General features: G+C 39.4%; 1 protein-coding gene across 1 annotated transcript in view; it reads left to right on the plus strand.

Annotated features, from left to right (window-relative positions):
- The window catches only part of LOC133659333 (integrin-linked protein kinase), a 33,314-nt gene extending 14,343 nt beyond the window's left edge, over positions 1-18,971 (plus strand). The window contains exons 3-13 of the mRNA XM_062062091.1: positions 6,998-7,163; positions 7,821-7,916; positions 7,992-8,088; positions 8,177-8,260; positions 8,388-8,473; positions 8,560-8,669; positions 8,847-8,974; positions 9,100-9,221; positions 14,190-14,289; positions 14,601-14,731; positions 18,026-18,971. Coding sequence (XP_061918075.1) covers positions 6,998-7,163; positions 7,821-7,916; positions 7,992-8,088; positions 8,177-8,260; positions 8,388-8,473; positions 8,560-8,669; positions 8,847-8,974; positions 9,100-9,221; positions 14,190-14,289; positions 14,601-14,731; positions 18,026-18,175 — 1,270 coding nt within the window. The 3' untranslated portion in view covers positions 18,176-18,971. The remainder of the gene's footprint in view (positions 1-6,997; positions 7,164-7,820; positions 7,917-7,991; positions 8,089-8,176; positions 8,261-8,387; positions 8,474-8,559; positions 8,670-8,846; positions 8,975-9,099; positions 9,222-14,189; positions 14,290-14,600; positions 14,732-18,025) is intronic.
- Positions 18,972-19,455: the final 484 nt, after the last annotated feature.

Consider the following 19,455-nt stretch of genomic DNA (forward strand, 5'->3'; position numbering starts at 1 on the left):
CACAACCGGTGTTTCATTGTTTTTATTCCCAAAATATGGCGGCCAAGCTTTACTATGGAACAAAGAAGTCAAGCGAACACGGTTGGATTGGACGACACATACAAAGTACAGTGTATTATGCAGCGAACATTTCGAAAGATCATGTTTCGAAGAGGGTCCCTTGCGAATGGCAGAGATGGGCATCACCACCCGTCGACTCGTGCTGAAGAAAGGTGCGAAGCCAACTATTTTCAATAGACCACGGTCAGGCTTAATGTGATATGTGTTTTTTTATGAGCACCAAGCATCATTTCACACAATTGTGAAAGTTGAAGGTTTTAATGATGTCGTGAAGGAAAAGCCTTCTTCCTCATAGACATTATACCGCTTTTGACTAGGGATGCAAAGATTATAGACTTTGACAGTATAAATATAGTCTGAGTTATAATGACGGTTTCACCATCATTATGCATTGATTAATTTCAAACAAAAAAATGTATAAAATCACATAGACATTCCTTAGAGATTTTGATGTGTTATTTATTATTATTGAAACAACTGTAATCAATAACATAATACCAGTGCACAAAAACTAAACAAGAAGTATTATTAATAATAAATAAATTACTAAACAAAAAATTGTATTATTCATTTAAGACTGACATTAACTGTATAGATCCCCTAATAAACTCAAGTGTTATTGTCATAAACTGTTATGTTAGTGTTTTACATAACACCACCATTAGTTTATTCAACACAGACAGGAAGAAGCCATCTCTAATGTTAAATGGTCCCTGAACTAAGCTAAGCTTAAAAAAGTATTCGCTACACATCTGTGTACAGCTCCACTAATGGACATTGGAGTGTTACTTTCAAAGGCAACATTAAAGTATTGCTAGAAATATAAATTTATCCATCCATCCATCTTCTTCCGCTTATCCGAGGTCGGGTCGCGGGGGAAGCAGCCTAAGCAGGGAAGCCCAGACTTCCCTCTCCCCAGCCACTTCGTCCAGCTCTTCCCGGGGGATCCCGAGGCGTTCCCAGGCCAGCAGGGAGACATAGTCTTCCCAACGTGTCCTGGGTCTTCCCCGTGGCCTCCTACCGGTTGGACGTGCCCTAAACACCTCCCTAGGGAGGCGTTCGGGTGGCATCCTGACCAGATGCCCGAACCACCTCATCTGGCTCCTCTCTATGTGGAGGAGCAGCGGCTTTACTTTGAGGTCCCCCCGGATGGCAGAGCTTCTCACCCTATCTCTAAGGGAGAGCCCCGCCACACGGCGGAGGAAACTCATTTCGGCCGCTTGTACCCGTGATCTTGTCCTTTTGGTCATAACCCAAAGCTCATGACCATAGGTGAGGATGGGAACGTAGATCGACCGGTAAATTGAGAGCTTTGCCTTCCGGCTCAGCTCCTTCTTCACCACAACGGATCGCACACACACACAGTAATAACACACACACACATAATTTTATATGGGACTTTATTGTATTATATGTATAGTACATAATTTTATATGGGACTTTATTGTATTTTATGTATAGTACATGTTCCAAAAAGAAAAAAGCATAAAACACCACCAGAATTAGAGATATTACAAGTCAAAGTGATGAAGCTTAGTGTTACGCTCATGACTTGGTGTAACTAAACATTACCCTATAAGATGAAGGCAATTGCATTTTATTGACATTTGAAATGTATTCAATGTTTATAAATGAATATTTAAATATACTAATTGTAAAAAATGGAATAAACATTCAAAATAAGATAATTAAATGAAATCTAGTTTGGTTACGCCATCATGAGCGCAACACAAGGTTGTAAAAGTTTCAACTACAATTCTAAATAAGATGTCAAAAGCAAACTGAAATCAAATACCCACAGCTTGAAGGTTGATCAATACCTATTTAAATTTAGTAATACATAAATATGATGATTTATCAAAATATAAAAGAAATATACCTGAACAGAACGCTCATGATGGTTACACCAAAAAGTAACGCTATGAATCGCGTTTTTTCAAGTTTTTGGGGCATTTTTATGCTATTTCCAAGCATCTCCTTTTTATAATCGTTGATTTTAAATGGTCAAACTAATGTATATTATATATGCATGCCCTAGTAAACAAAAAAAAAAGTCATATTTATTTTGATTGTTACATTTTGAAGTACATTTGTGCAGGTGGGTGCGAATGTACCTATTACCAGAGCTGTACACATCTTAAAATATACCCATGATGTTTTATCGTATAATTTTTTTTTTAGCAAATAGGCTGATGATGTTGCTGTTAAAATGTGACTGTGTTGTTAGCACTGTAATATAGCTAAGCTAGCTAACGTCTGTGTCATCCTGTCTCATTTTTATTTTTCTGTCAAAAAATACCAGGGCTTTGTCAAATAAAAGATCTGTGACTTGTGTTTTTAAAACCGGTCTTTAAAAATGCCGGAGCTAAGCTATGCTTGTGTCCTTCTATTCCAATCCTTAATGTTAAATACATAGCATCTATTATGTTAAGATCCTGATAAAGGGTTGTAGTGTGGAATTTTACATTTTAACCGCTTCAGTCAGCTTGCATTGGGGTCACTGCATCCAGCAGCTTTGATTCTTTTTAATCAGCGTTGCTGCCAATATTGCCTCACACAAGTCAAACATGTTAAGGACTACTGTATATTAAATGTAGGCTGAAATTTTACGGATGATATTAGAGACTGAAGCTTTTGAGTTAGCGGCCTCCTTTAAAGGGAATCTGTGGGGATGTGTGCCCTCATAAAATTGGACTAATTAGTTTTTAGGGTTTGGCCTTTTGGTCAGACAGGAAATGCTCCCCCCTCGATGCACAGATTGGCTTGTGTCGTGGGACTAAGAGGGTCTGTCTGCGTGGGACTTTGAGCCACGAGAGACATGTTAACACAAGCCAGTGAATGGACGGCGGGGGCGGAGAGTTCAGATTCCTCTATAATGCTCCTTCAGTACTCTGGACACGTTATTGTGCTGTATGCTGACATGTCTTTTGAAAGGATTGTCCAAAAAAGAGTCAGTGGAGAGGATGAGGTAGTGGATAAGAAAATGGTGCAGGGAGTTGACCAAAGCCAGCAGAGAAATGAAAAAAAATAACACAAAGCAGATCGAGCGCGTGCTTGTGCAGCCTTACTCATTGTCCTTATAAGGACTGCAGCCAATGATCTAGTTGATGTTTTATGATCCAGCCTGATTGACTGCCAGTACGCCATCACTCTTTGGCTGACACAAGCCTGACTGCGCTGCACATGTCACTGACAATGTCACGGAATGAAGACGATAGCTCGTCTGTCCAGTTATTTGCGATTTAATCAATCAAGAGATTTTGGGCTTGTCAAAATAACCACATCTGAAGTTGAGCCTTCTAAAAACTCTCAGGTCATCAGGTGTTCGCATTTCTGATTTGACTTTCTGCTCTGTACTGCAGTTGACTAAGATGTATAGAATGTCTGATTGGACAGCATTTGTGATGAATTGTACATGGAAAATTCAAACTTCCAAAACAAGTTGCTTGATGTTATTTTCCCAGCTGTGTTACCACAGACCTTCAGTGTTATCCAAAGGACTGCAAGCAATTTGTGTGGGGCTGGGCTGTGGGAGCTTGAATACATCATTGTTTAATTTGCATAATTGGTCATGGACGCACAAAAATTGCATTTACGTCAAAGTATTGGGGTCTTTATTATGAACATTATAATCATGCAAGCGATTAATAATTTTAAGATTAATTATGATTAATCAATCAGTCAGGAAAGTCACTTGGAGCCATTTCAAAGCAGCTTAAGGTCCCAAGAGAAACTGTGCAGACAATTGTTCGTAAGCATAAAGTGCATGGCACAGTTTTGTCACTGTCACGATCAGGAAGAAAACGCAAGCTATCACCTGCTGCTGAGAGAAAATTGGTCAGGATGAATAAGAGTCCACCAAGAACCACCAAAAAGCAGGTCTGCAATGAATAGGAAGCTGCTGGAACACAGGTGTCAGTGTCCACAGTCAAGCGTGTTTTGCATCGCCATGGACTGAGAGGCTACCATGCAAGAAGGAAGCCCTTGCTCCAGAAGCGACACCTTAAAGGCCTACTGAAATGAGATTTTCTTATTTAAACGGGGATAGCAGGTCCATTCTATGTGTCATACTTGATCATTTCGCGATATTGCCATATTTTTGCTGAAAGGATTTAGTAGAGAACATTGACGATAAAGTTCGCAACTTTTGGTCGCTGATAAAAAAGCTTTGACTGTACCGGAAGTAGCGTGACGTCACAGGTTGTGGAGCTCCTCACATCTGCACATTGTTTACAATCATGGCCACCAGCAGCGAGAGCGATTCGGACCGAGAAAGCGACGATTACCCCATTAATTTGAGCGAGGATGAAATATTTGTGGATGAGGAAAGTTAGAAGGATTAGAGGGCAGTGGAAGCGATTCAGATAGGGAAGATGCTGTGAGAGGCGGGTGGGACCTGATATTCAGCTGGGAATGACTAAAACAGTAAATAAACACAAGACATATATATACTCTATTAGCCACAACACAACCAGGCTTATATTTAATATGCCACAAATTAATCCGCATAACAAACACCTCCCTCCTCCCGTCCATATAACCCACCAATACAACTCAAACACCCGTACAACACACTCAATCCCACAGCCCAAAGTACCGTTCACCTCCGTAAAGTTCATACAGCACATATATTTCCCCAAAGTTACGTACGTGACATGCACATAGCGGCACGCACGTACGGGCAAGCGATCAAATGTTTGAAAGCCAAAGCTGCGTACTCACGGTAGCGCGTCTGCTATCCAACTCAAAGTCCTCCTGGTAAGAGTCCAGCCGGCCGCTAATACACCGCTTCCCACCTACAGCTTTCTTCTTTGCTGTCTTCATTGTTCATTAAACAAATTGCAAAAGATTCACCAACACAGATGTCCAGAATACTGTGGAATTTTGCGATGAAAACAGACGACTTAATAGCTGGCCACAATGGTGTCCCAATACTGTATGTCCGCTACAATCCGTGACGTCACGCGCAAACGTCATCATACCGAGACGTTTTCAGCAGAATATTTCGCGGGAAATTTAAAATTGCACTTTACTAATCTAACCCGGCCGTATTGGCATGTGTTGCAATGTTAAGATTTCATCATTGATATATAAACTATCAGACTGCGTGGTCGGTAGTAGTGGGTTTCAGTAGGCCCTTAAGGCTCGTCTAAAGTTTGCTGGTGATCACATGGACAAAGATAAGACCTTCTTGAGGAAAGTTCTGTGGTCAGATGAAACAAAAATTTAACTGTTTGGCCACAATATCCAGCAATATATTTTGAGGAGAAAAGGTGAGGCCTATAATCCGAGGAACACCATGCCTACCGTCAAGCATGGTGGTGGTAGTATTATGCTCTGGGCCTGTTTTGCTACCAATGGAACTGGTGCTTTACAGATAGTAAATGGGACAATGAAAAGGGAGGATTACCTCCAAATTCTTCAGGACAACCTAAAATCATCATCCCTGAGGTTGGTTCTTTGGCGCAGTTGGGTGTTCCAAAAGGACAATGATCCCAAACACATGTCAAAAGTAGTAAAGGGATGGCTAAATCAGGCTAGAATTAAGATTTTAGATTGGCCTTCCCAAAGTCCTGACTTAAACCCCATTGAGAACATGAAGACAATGATGAAGAAACAAGTCCATGTCAGAAAACCAACACATTTAGCTTAACTGCACCAATTTTGTCAAGAGGAGTGGTCAAAAATTCAACCAGAAGCTTGCCAGAAGCTTGTGGATGGTTACCAAAAGCGCCTTATTGCAGTCAAATATGCCAAGAGACATGTAACCAAATATTATTAACATTGCTGTATGTATGTATACTTTTGACCCAGCAGATTTGGTCACATTTTCAGTAGACCCATAATAAATTCATAAAAGAACCAAACTTCATGAATGTTTTTTGTGACAAACAAATAAGTGCTCCAATCACTCTATCACAAAAAAATAAGAGTTGTAGAAATTATTGGAAACTCAAGACAGCCATGACATTATGTTCTTTACAAGTGATGTAAACTTTTGACCATGACTCTATATATATATATATATATATATATATATATATATATATATATATATATATATATATATATATATATATATATATATATATATATATATATATATATATATATATATATATATATATATATATATATATATATATATATATATTCAAACATGGTGGAAGTGTTTATTACAAAATACTGCAGTAGTAAACAGTAGGGATGCGATACACGGGACAATCCGCTTTAATTAAAAAAAAATTGTGATATTAATCGAGATCGGATGATAGGAAAAAAATAATTGCGATAATTTTTTTTTCATATTACCCAGCCTTACTTAAGAGAAGCCATTAATGCTTCAAATGTATCTCTTAAAGCATTACAAAACTCACCTTCGCAATGATGTCTGCGCCAGTAAAAAGCGCAGTTTGTATTTAAAAAATTAAGTATTTTACAGCAAGAGTATCCACATAAACGTACATAAATATTGAACATTCTTGACAGGTAGCGCCAATTCTTTTTGTGGCGGTCCACATTCTTCTATGGCTGGCCGCATCAAATATATAATGGAGACAACTAACCTCTCATAACGTTTATAAGGAACACACAAACAATGTATGTGCAAAGAAACAGTGGTTCCTACAAGGTACCAACTGGTATAGTTTTGTAATTTCTCTCTGCTTTCCACTATCTGTATAAAGTCATCCACGTTTCACCAGAACCGTTACAGGGTATTTTTTTGCCCGAAGACCAAGACCCAGCTCTGCACGCCAGGGACTAGACGATGGTGTACATACTGCACCACTGCACATAGTTTTCAGGTGTAAGGGTGCCAAAAAGTGGTAATTTTTCTGCCTACTTGTACTGTTTGATATTGGCACCCCACAAAGATGGTTACCGTACTGAACTGAAATGTATTTATATACAAATGTTCCCATCTCTCCCACCGTAGGGATGACCACGGCTTCAGTCCTCTTCATTGGGCGTGCAGGGAGGGCCGGTCCAGCGTGGTAGATATGCTCATAATGAGAGGCGCCCGCATCAACGTCATGAACCGCGGAGATGACACGCCCCTACACCTGGCTGCCAGCCACGGACATCGCGACATTGTGGGCAAGGTACATTGGGTCATGTGTACCACTGAGTCGGACGACAACCCTATTGTGTCTAAGTTTCATTCATGTGTAAAATCTCATTTGTCATCAATTGTCCTGTCTATTCTTGCAGAATGAAAGAAGCCCTTTGTAACATGTTGATGTAATGTTGTCCCGGTTTGTTACATTTATAATGCAGTTATGTTTTTATTGACATACTTCAGTATAGATCATTGTCTTAAAACCTTTGTACACCTTTTTTGTAACTACCTGTTGGCTTGAAGTGACATTGTGTCCAAAAAAAATCCAAGAACAATTGGTTTTTTGTCGTAGTTACGCGTGTACGAATTGGCTCTGCTTGTGTAGTTGCGACGTGCAGAGCTCAGCCTGTCTGCAAAAGAAAATGTATTTATTGCGGAACACCGTGCTCTGCCGTCTGCAGCCAAACCTGTCAAAATGTGTCAGGTTTGTGGTATTGTTGGCATGGCTTGTTAGTCTGAGATGTGCCGGGGTATGGGTCATATCAGCTGCAGGGTGTCGGAATTAGAAATGCTGCCAGCCAGATACGCTGTTTAATATTAGGCATGTCTCACTGGGACGCAGCCCCTGTGTGTGCTGGTGTGCGTGTGTTTGTGTGTACCTGTCTTCTTCCATGTTGAGTTCTTTGTGTTTGTTTTGCAGCTGATTCAGTGCAAAGCAGACACCAATGCAGCCAACGAACACGGGAACACACCACTGCATTATGCTTGCTTCTGGGGCCAAGACTTGGTGGCAGAGGTTAGTGCGCCCCCATGTGGTGTCAAAGCAGAGGCTTCTCTTAACTGTGCTAAACCACCTGTTTTCTTGACTCAGGATCTGGTGAACAATGGGGCTCAGGTGAGCATCTGTAACAAATATGGGGAAACTCCTCTTGATAAAGCCAAACCTCATCTGCGAGAGCTCCTCAAAGGTATCCCATCACACACCTCTTACTTGTTAGGTCAAGTAGCTTTCTTCGGTTTCTTCTCTGGGTCCTCATTTTTTCCCCTTTTGCACAGAAAAGGCTGAGAAATTGGGACAGAACTTGACTAAAATTCCCTTTAAGGACACTTTTTGGAAAGGAACCACCAGATCTCGACCTCGTAAGTTTACTACTTTTTTTTAATATCCCCCCCGCAGCAGAATAATGTTTTGCCAATTGCCACATGAATAATTAATTTTTCATTATTTTACTTGTCACTTACACTTCTTTTATTCTTGTATTTCCAGGCAACGGCACTTTGAACAAACATGCAGGCATTGACTATAAACAGCTCTCTCTCCTGGCTAGAATAAACGAGAACCAGTCAGGAGAGGTATATTTATACTAATGAGGCAATGTTTATTTATATAAATGTATATATAATTTGAGTGAAATATGACTTAATGTGTTATTATCTAGTTGTGGCAAGGGCGCTGGCAAGGAAACGAGATTGTGGTCAAAGTGTTAAAAGTTCGCGACTGGACCACAAGGAAAAGCAGAGACTTCAATGAGGAATATCCCAAACTCAGGTTTCTTATCGGAAGTCTAATTTTCTCGATGATCTGTGCTCTTATGATCACCCATTTGTCTGTTGTTCAACCAAACTATGTTTGATTTCATTTGGGTTGTCTCACACTCCTGTTGGTGTCAAATCCTGTCTGTGGTCTGTCTTCCTCCTTGTCCTCGTCTTCGCTGCACCACACCAGGATTTTTTCCCATCCGAATGTCCTTCCCATGTTGGGAGCATGTCCGTCTCCTCCCGCCCCTCACCCCATCATCATCACACACTGGATGCCTTATGGCTCCCTCTACAATGTGCTGCATGAGGGCACCAGTGAGTATTTTTCACACATTTATAATCTCTTGTTGTCCCACACATTGTTTGTTCACTGTGTATTTATGTATACGTCAACGTATCTCAATTCTTTTTTTAACATTTGTATTTGCTCCTTGTGTCAGACTTTGTGGTGGACCAGACGCAGGCAGTGAAGTTTGCGCTGGATATTGCCTGTGGGATGGCCTTCTTGCACACGCTTGAACCAATGATCCCTCGCCACTATCTTAACAGCAAGAGCATCATGGTGAGAAGACATATCTTTGTGCATAATTGTAAACTACTTACACAACTTACCTGTTAATCAACACTGCACTTCACTGTGGTGCAATTTTGCTGCGTGTAGTATAAGGATGGGCATCGAAACCGTGGTGCCAACATAAACAGTTGTAACCAGACCGAAAAATTAAGCGATTGTTTGTATTCCGACACATGACTTCTTCCCGGAAGTGAAAACTAGTGGTGGTCAACCAAGCTAAGATGGCTGTTGTACAGCAAGCAGTGTGCTAACTATCTGAGTACAAAAGAGGCTTAAATATTCCTGTAAAAAGCAGATGCGCGCATAAAATTTAACTATGCAATGTAATAGAACCTTATATTTAATCAAAAAAAGATTTGTCGAGTGTTTAAAGAATTACCACATTTTCTGGACCATAGGGCGCTCCGGATTATAAGGCGCACTGCCGATGAGCGGGTCTCTTCAGGTCTTTTTTCATACAAAAGGCGCACAGAATTATAAGGCGCATTAAAGGGGTCATATTATGATTTTTTTCTAAATTTAAAACATTTCCTTGTGGTCTACATAACATGTAATGGTGGTTCCTTGGTCAAAATTTTGCGTAGATAATTGTTTTACAAACTATTTTCAAGTCGCTTTCTGACAGTCACTTCAGGATGCACCGTTTTGTGAGCGGTCTTAGTAGCGTGGCTCACCTTCGACAGCGTCTTCTCCCCGTCATCTTTGTTGTAGCGGTGTAGTGTGCAAGGACGGGAGTTGAAGAAGTGTCAAAAGATGGAGCTAACTGTTTTAATGACATTCAGACTACTTAAATCAACAACGGAGCAGCATCTTCTCATCCGTGGCTCACTAGTGCAACAACGCCAGAAATGTGTCCCGTGAAAAACCGTCCGACTGGAACTCTCTAATAAATGATAAATAAATGATAAATGGGTTATACTTGTATAGCGCTTTTCTACCTTCAAGGTACTCAAAGCGCTTTGACAGTATTTCCACATTCACCCATTCACACACACATTCACACACTGATGGCGGGAGCTGCCATGCAAGGCACTAACCAGCAGCCATCAGGAGCAAGGGTGAAGTGTCTTGCCCAAGGACACAACGGACGTGACTAGGATGGTAGAAGGTGGGGATTGAACCCCAGTAACCAGCAACCCTCCGATTGCTGGCACGGCCACTCTACCAACTTCGCCACGCCGCCCCCCTTAATTATTATAATTAAAGTTCCTTGGGTGAATTTTGTAAACTCACTACACCGGTAGTTTTTAGTGCTTCCCTAGCGAAATATAAGTTAGAACTTTACGCTGCTTTATATTAGAAATGGCAACAGCAGAGGGTGAATGCCCCATAACAGGAAGATAGTGAACAAGAAGAAGCTTATCGACTACGGTATCCGCATGGACTACAGTGGCGGACGTGCGTAAATTTTCAGGACTTATGCAGATCTCAAATACACATCAGCAGGTACCGGAAGGTAAGAAAGGTTGGTTTTGCATAATATTCTGAAACAAAACGCCAGCTAATATGTCTGCTAATGTGTGCCAGTTTGCGGTGCTTATACACACACCATAGTAATACTTGTATCTCTGACTACGGTAGCAGTAATGGGCCGACAATCCATCGAGCAGTTCGGCTTCAAAGTCATACCAAAACATTTTGACAGATTTTTGAGTGCCGTGTGTATGTTCTTTATTTTCAATGGAACATTTAAAGTTATGGTGTTGTTTACTGGCGTCATATTGCAGTCTACATGTATCTCTTATGTGTGACTACCATCTACTGGTCACACTTATCATTACACCGTGTACCAAATAAAATTGCTTCGAAGTCGGTAAGCACAACCAGAATTATTCCGTACGTTAGGCGCACCGGGTTATAAGGTGCTCTTTCGATTTTTGAGGAAATTAAAGGATTTTAAGTGCGCCTTGTAGTCAGAAAAATACGGTATGCGTCAGTTGCGTTTCTAGACATATCGAACTACTGTGCTCCAGACACCATTCTACACGGCAAAACAGATGGAAACTTGGAAAAGCATGGAGGTCTACAACTTCTTTGTGTGTGGCTGGGTCAAGGAAATTGGTATCAAGACTCTTCCGGATAAATATGCATCGTTTTTGCTCGGGTAAGGATGCATTTCATGATTTAACTTTGCGTCTAAGCTGTTATGTTTGTTGCTGTTGCACGCGCTGTTTATGAGTAGCGTGTTTTTCCCCGTCTTTATGAAAATATAACTATAGATGTCAACATTGTTGCTTTTGGTAAAAGCTTAACTCTTTTAGGTTATGAGTGAAAAAAAAAACATGTTTACTGGAAGTTTGGGATCTCATCATCTCACCATGGTTGCTACTTTTCATTTGACACAATGCTAGTATGCCTAATTAATATTCACTGAACTTAACAAAAAAGTAAGGCATTTCCGCCTTAACGTAACTGCGGACGTAGTCACAGGGATGGCCAATAAAAGAGAATCCACTGTTAAACGTAGAATATCACAGAAATTCACATAAACGTGAGCGAAATGCATTTGTTTGGGCAAATAATGTGTCCGAGACTGCTTATTCATCGCCAAAACATGTCCTAAACTAAACAATGTCGATACAGTCACTTGAAACAGCGATTCAACTGTGAAGCTAAAGCTAGCAAAAACAATCCCAACACCCGCAACACATTTTATCTGCTTGTGTTGTTGTGAACGACATCATCGATGTAAGATCAATGTACAAATAGGGCAGCAGTCGCAACTTGAGAGGCTCTCTTTTATTTATTTATTTTTGAACAGCCTGAGGTCGTCTCCTTACTTGTCAAAGTTTAGAACAACAGTACACTTCCCCCCTTCACAATATTAGCGCTGTGCGCCACATCTGACTGCGCTATCAATCAATCAAAGTTTATTTATGTAGCCCTAAATCACAAGTGTCTCAAAGGGCTGCACAAGCCACAACGACATCCTCGGCTCAGATCCCACATCAGGGCAAGAAAAAACTCAACCCAATGGGATACAATGAGAAATCTAACAAAACAAATTTTTCAAAAAAAGAACCTTACAGAAGCACAATGTACTTAAAGCAAGCTTAAATGTTTACAAAAAATATACTTTGACTTAAAATATCAGTCAACATTTTCCAAAGGCGTATTGCACCAATGAATGTGAGGATTTTTTTTTTTTTATGACACAAAAACCACACATTTTACAATGATAAAATAAATGTTAGTGTTTTATTATATTGCTATTGTTATTTTTAATTTGTTGTTACTATTATTATTTGTTTATTTATCGTATATTTGTTACTAAGTTATATCTATTGTTCTTTTAAATTATATTTAAAGTTGAGTTTTGGTGGAAAAATAAATACTCAAATTAATGAATGATCGTGTTAATAATTGTTATTTCAAAACCAATCAAAGTAATTGTAATTATTATTTTTGCCTTAATAGTCCAGCCTTACCACCTGTGCTTGGTGGGGATATCGTACAAGTAATGTCTTGTAAGTAATGCAGCATCCCGACAGAAGCCCACAGAGTCCCATGCTCTACAGGTATATAAACATTATTGCCGACCTAAAGACGCCAACAGTAGCCCTCATTACACCGCTGGCCAGTTGCCACAACAACACAGCACTTCCTCATTATGCACCATTGACGGTTACAAAGAGCAAAGTTGCGTTATGAGCATCAATATTACAACACAAAACTCACATTTATCTATGTTCTGTATTGCTTATTTTTTTATGTGTTCCTGAGTTATCATTTGATTTATACAATTGAAGCATTTCAATTACTTGTCTATTTAATTTGAATGGCACAAAATTATGTAAGAATTTAAAAAATTGTTTTTTTTTTATAAAAAATGTGCATTCCATATTTCAAGTACTGGTTCAGGCACTGTTTAAGCACCGACACTTTTTTTCAAGTACCGGTTTGCTATTAGTATCGGTTAAAATGTAAATGATACCCATCATACTGTCCTGTACTCAGTTTATGCAAGAGTTTCATTCCCACGTCGGTAGAGTTTTAGTATAATACACAGAACGCATGAAGGACATACAAAATACAGTAATAAGGAGATAAAATACAAGAATTAAACAAAACGGCTAAAAAAAGAGTTAACAATCCTAAATGTTATCCCTGTTGATAATGATTGTCTTGCACACTAGAAGGAGTGTTGCAATAGAAAGTTATTGGGAGGAGGAAGTCTCAATAATGGAGAAGATCCTTTCATGTGTCCAAAGATACCATTCTTATTCTTGTTGATGGTTGTGTCGTTTGAGCCGCTTAGAGTAGCCAATTTTAACTTTCTTTGACTCGCTGCCCCCGGAAGTCTTGTGCTTAGACACAATGGGGTTTAAAGTTAAAAAGTTCACTAAAAAGAACAAAAATCGGTTTCGGACCATTTTAGGAATATGTGTGTTTACTGTAAATGCTGTAATTATAGCCAAGGTGTTTATTTACCTAAACTGCAAAGAGGACAGGGTGTTAAGGCATGTGAAATGTGAAAACTTAATATATATAGCAACTTATTTTAGCAACATTTTAAAGTGCATGCAGAGGTAGATAAAGCTAATGGATGCTGACCACTCATAATTTATTGCAACTATTGCTATTCTGTGCTGTTAACAACAAAATGACATCAGGAGTTTGCTTGCATCCACAGGTGTTAACGCCAGTGTTTTTTGACCCTGGGTAATTAGAGACCCCAACAGTTATTCTCATTGTTGATCACACACCCGGCGACTATAGGAGACGTGGTGCTTGATGGATAAAAGACATGCTTGGAAGAAGCCCGTCATCATTTTGTAAAAAGATTTTTAGTGGAAGTTGTTTGAACTGTATCTCCATATTTTCTTCTATGTTCCACTCTCCTCCTTGTAGGTGTAATGTCCTGATACTTTTGTCCATGTAGTGTATAGAATGTCCTGTGAGGATGCAGTGTCCCATCCACTCAAGAGTGACATCTTTATCCTGGTGTCTCCACAGATAGATGAAGACATGACTGCTAGGATCAGCATGGCAGACGTCAAGTTCTCCTTTCAGTGTCCCGGCAGGATGTACTCGCCCGCTTGGGTCGCCCCTGAGGGTACGTGTCAATGATACCACACAGATCTATCAAGACAGCTGGAGTGAGAATGATGCCGTCGGAGAGGGTGGGGGACTCTGTTGAGAAAATTTTATCTCCGTCTGATTTTCCCAAGAGATGCACATGTCTTATCTAAACTGATTAGAAAGGAGGTAAACTGGAAATGAGATTAGAATAACGCTTTGACAAGACACAGATGCAAAAAAATGGAATTGCTGTGTGAAATGTGGCGTTTCTGGAAAGAGCTGGAGATACTTCAGCGTGTTTCCGTTTGTTTCTAACTGCTCGTGCTCGCTCTGGTTGGTTGTCAGCCCTGCAGAAGAAGCCGGAGGAGATCAACCGGCGGTCAGCAGACATGTGGAGCTTTGCTGTGCTGCTGTGGGAGCTGGTGACCAGGGAGGTTCCCTTTGCAGACCTTTCCAACATGGAGATCGGCATGAAGGTTAGCAAAGTGGCACTTTTTCACCTTTCTTTTTCATTGTGTCTTTTTAAACTCCAGCACAATAGATTTGAAATGGAAACAATCAAGACTACTTTGATTTTAGGAGGTTTTACAGAAAACTCTCTGGTTTTGCAGTTGGTGCTAAAAACAAAACAGAATGCTCCTGTCACACAGAGGATCATTGACTAGTGTTTTTGCAGTAGGTCCTTAAAAAGAGCAGTTTTCTCCTGTTACATAAAGTATATTTAAACTGCATTTTTGCAGTAGGTCCATACAAACAGCAGAGTTCTGTTACATCAAGTCTCTTTATTGCATTTTTGCGGAAGGTCCATAAAAAGAGCAAAGTTCTCCTGTTACATTGAGTATCTTTAAACTGCACTTTTGCATTAGGTCCCTAAAACAGGAGTGTTTTCCTGTTACATAGAGTATCTTTTAAACTGCATTTTTACAGTAGGTCTTTAGAAACAGCTGTGTTTTCCATAGACATACATAGTTTTCCTGTTACACAGAGTATCTTTAAACTGCATTTTTACAGTAGGTCTTTAGAAACAACTGTGTTTTCCATAGACATACATAGTTTTCCTGTTACACAGAGTATCTTTAAACTGCATTTTTGCGGTAGGTCCATAAAACAGCAAGGTTCTCCTGTTACATCGAGTATCTTTAAACTGCCCTTTTGGTCCCTAAAACAGCAGTGTTTTCCTGTTACATAAAGATTTTTTACTGCATTTTTGCAGTAAGTCCTTGAAAAGAGCAACATTCTCCTGTTACAGTACATAGACTATCTTTAAACTGTGTTTTTGCAGTGGGTCCATAAAAACAGCAGCATTCTCATTTTACATTGAGTATCTTTAAAGGGGAACTGCACTTTTTTTTTTCGCCTATCGTTCACAATCATTATGAAAGACATGACGACAGATGGATTTTTTTTAATGCATTCTAAATATTAAATACATTCGATCAAAAGTCCGCTTGCAGTGGAGCCTGTGGGAGCCGTTTAATTCTGCCTATAGAGCCCCTAAAAAACATCCAAACACCTCCATTAGGGTTTTATATACATAATGTAAGTATATGTGTAATGCAGTAACGGGCGTATTTATATTAACATTTAATATTTATGTATTATAATCATTTTAAGCATACACAGAGCATACATTTCAAAAATGCATCATGACGTTTGCTTTTTTTTCCATTCATCATCACTGATTTCTGCTCACTGCAGACTTAAAGAGCCAAAAAACATAATAAAACAACACTTACTGTGCAAGGTCTGCTGTCTTTAGGATGCCGACTGCTGGGATGTCCATATATTCCCATTTAGATTAAAAATGTCTCATAATTCTGGCAAAAAAACGGGGTAGGTGGGGGTAACAAGCGCTTTTCGCGTCTTTCTCGCCAGTTCCAGGTCCTAAATGGCTGTCAAAATGTACCAACTTGTCGGATTATCTCCTCAACCATCTGCTTTTCAGGTGGGAGGCATGATTTATGATCTACAATAAACTTCTTAGGAGCAGGGAAGTGAGGAAGCAACAGACCACTGGATGATGTAAACATAGGCACACACGCTAGTGATCACATCGCCGCTATAGATAATTTTTCTGCATTAGCCCTTATAATAACAATATCACTAATACTAAGTCACAAAATGTAAATGGAGTATTGTTGGCGCTTTTTGGATGGTTATTTATCGGATTTTATAGGAGGAATTGAGTACTTCCTATTGGTTGCGCTTTCAGCAGACTTTTATTGACATTTATTTAATATTTAGAATGCATAAAAAAAACTAATCCATCCATTGTCACGTCTTTCATAATGATTGTGAACGGAATTCCAAAAAAAGTGCAATTCCCCTTTAAATTGCATTTTTGCAGTAGGTCCTGTAAAAAGAGCAGTGTTCTTCTTTTACATAGAGTAACCTTAAACTGCATTTATGCAATTGGTCCAGTGCTCCTGTCAGATAGTATTTCTGCAGTTACTGCTTTAAAAAAAGCAGCACTCTTGACATGTGTTTTTGCCTTTTTTTTTTTTAATCAGCAGAGCAATTCTGTTATATGGATGATCTTCGACTAGTGTTTCTAAAGCACGCCTGAGTTTTACACCAACAACTGAGTAGTGCATGCAGAGCTAGATAAAGCCGATGGGAGCTGAACACTCAAGAGCCTTTAAACAGGTTCACTCCAGCCCGCGAGATGAGTTTGCTAAATGTACAATTGAGCTGCATTTTTAAATTAAAGGAACTGCTGTTCTAAATGTGTCCACTGGGTGTCGCAACAGCAATTCTGTTAGGCAAGCAAGTAGTTTATATCTGGGCGAGCAAGTATACCAAGCAAGAGGTACACGGCAAAGCGGGGCTGCGACTTTTCCCCTCGACCCGACGTAAAAAAAACAGGAGTAAAATAAAAATTGGTAACCACACTTAAAATGCTGCATGAGACACTGCACATTGATATAGTTCTGTGAAAATGATTGTCTTCTGTGCAAATTTAGAGAAAGTCAACAGTGTGTGATTTACTGCAATTCTGTCAATCTTTTAAGTTTTTATTTTTGGTTTGTTGAAATTGTTCACACATTGCACAGTTTTTATTTTTCTATCAATACACAGTGATGCCTAGAAGCCAAGGAGTAACTCAACCCTCTTGAATAGTTTATACCTCAGTTTGCATGGTTTGTTGAGTTAGCACAGGATTAATATGTGGAAATGACTAATGGGGTAGTTGGTACATAGATGAGTTTTTATTTATGCTTTATTTGTTTTTTTGCTCAATCTTAGATGGGCAGTGACTTAAAGTTTAATTATTGCTTTGTAGATACACTGAGATTAAGTCTAAAGTCATTGTGTTCTTCGTGGTGTTTTTGAAACTGCACCATTTTTTTCCTCAGAATGTTTAACTAACTTGAAGTGTTTTGTCAAGAGGATTATTGGTGATATGTAATTTTTCAGAATGTGCTCTATTTTTGGCCGAAATAAAACAAAAAAAAACAATCTGAAGTTGTCATAGTTGTATTTTTAAGTTATTATGCTGTGATTTTATCCATCCGGCCCACGTGGGAATAGATTTTGCTCCATGCGGCCCCTGAGCTAAAATGAGTTTGACAGCCCTGCTTTAAATACAGCTACTGCCATCTTGTGGCGTTAAAGACTACATTATTAGGTTACCTACAGCCACAGCTTTTAATGCCAATGTATATGACCTGGCACAAATTACAGACTTTTGCGATTATCTGCTATTGTTTTTTACACTTTGTTAAACGCCTTTACCAGCCACACTTACCCTGGTCTGTGTTGTCGTTCAGGTGGCCTTGGAGGGCTTGAGGCCCACCATTCCTCCCGGCATCTCCCCCCACATCTGCAAGCTGATGAAGATTTGCATGAACGAGGACCCGGCCAAGAGGCCCAAATTTGACATGATTGTACCCATTCTGGACAAAATGCAGGACAAGTGAAACAAAAAAAGCCTCTCCATTTGTAGTGGACATCTTAGCGCGGATGTTGGCGCTTGCCAGTATTGCCTTAAACATTTTTTTTCCTTACTGCAGCATTGAGCACCAGCTTCTCTCCTGTATTTTCTGTTTCATTGTGGGGGTTTTCCCCATCCTCATTGCTGATGCAATCCTGTCCCATCATGTTGACTGTAATCGTAGGAAGACTGAATATATAACCTGCGGAGGGCAGCACCACGCATCGCCTCAGTGAGTTTTATTTGGAAGTGAATGGTGTATTTACGCTGGAAACTTCTGCAGTATAACTTTCTTTTCCAGACGTGTCAGCATTTCTTGTGTGACTTGTAAGGCTGTCCAATCCAAACTATTTTCTGTACACTTAATAACAGAATATTTATCTGCGCCTTTTCATTTTAAATCTAAAGCCACTATTTTTACCTGACGTCACATTTTTAAAAAATAATACTGCAAATGTGCTTTTGTAAAATAACATTGAAGTCTCTTAGCTGTACAACATCAATTCAAAAGTGCCTGGGATGAGACACGAGTGTTCTTATATGTTGAATTGTAGCAAACAATACCCTGTACCATACTGTAAATCAACACATCATTGTTTCACGTTGTTTTATAATCATACTTTGTCTTTTACAGCTTATTTTTCTTACTTATGATCATTTCCCACTCATCTATCTCAATTCATTGTTTCTGTGCCTCCACCAGCTTTGCTTGCTTGTGTCCAATCACAGGTTGTTGAAGCCAAACTCTAAAGCAACCCATACAAATGTATTTATATATATATAAAGTATATTAAAAAGAAAACGTGTTGCTTCTCTGTCTGTGTTTTCATAAATTCAAGCTAAAATCTTAGTTATGGACCAAAACAAGTTAATAATATGATGGAAATGTCAACAACTTCCTGGTCTGGGAGCCTAACATTTGTACTCTTGCATATATAGGATCTTTGACTTGTGTTTTTGCAGCATGTCCATTCCCTTACATAGAGGACCCTTGAGTGCTACTGTCGCATAGAGGATCTTTGACTTGCACTTTAGTACTGTTAGAAGAGGTCCTTAAAAACAGCATAGCGCTACTGTTGTATAGAATATATTTGACTTGCAATTTTTAAATTGTTGGAAGAGGTCCTAAGAAGCAGCGAAGCAATCCTGTTGCATGTTTTTGCAGTTGGTGCATAAAAAACAGCTCAGTGCTACTGTTGCATAGAGGATCTTTGACTTGCAATTGTGTAGTGTTGGAAGAGGTCCTTAAAAACAGCAAAACGCTTC

The sequence above is a fragment of the Entelurus aequoreus genome, linkage group LG10 (assembly GCF_033978785.1).
Source record: "Entelurus aequoreus isolate RoL-2023_Sb linkage group LG10, RoL_Eaeq_v1.1, whole genome shotgun sequence".
NCBI classification, from domain to species: domain Eukaryota; kingdom Metazoa; phylum Chordata; class Actinopteri; order Syngnathiformes; family Syngnathidae; genus Entelurus; species Entelurus aequoreus.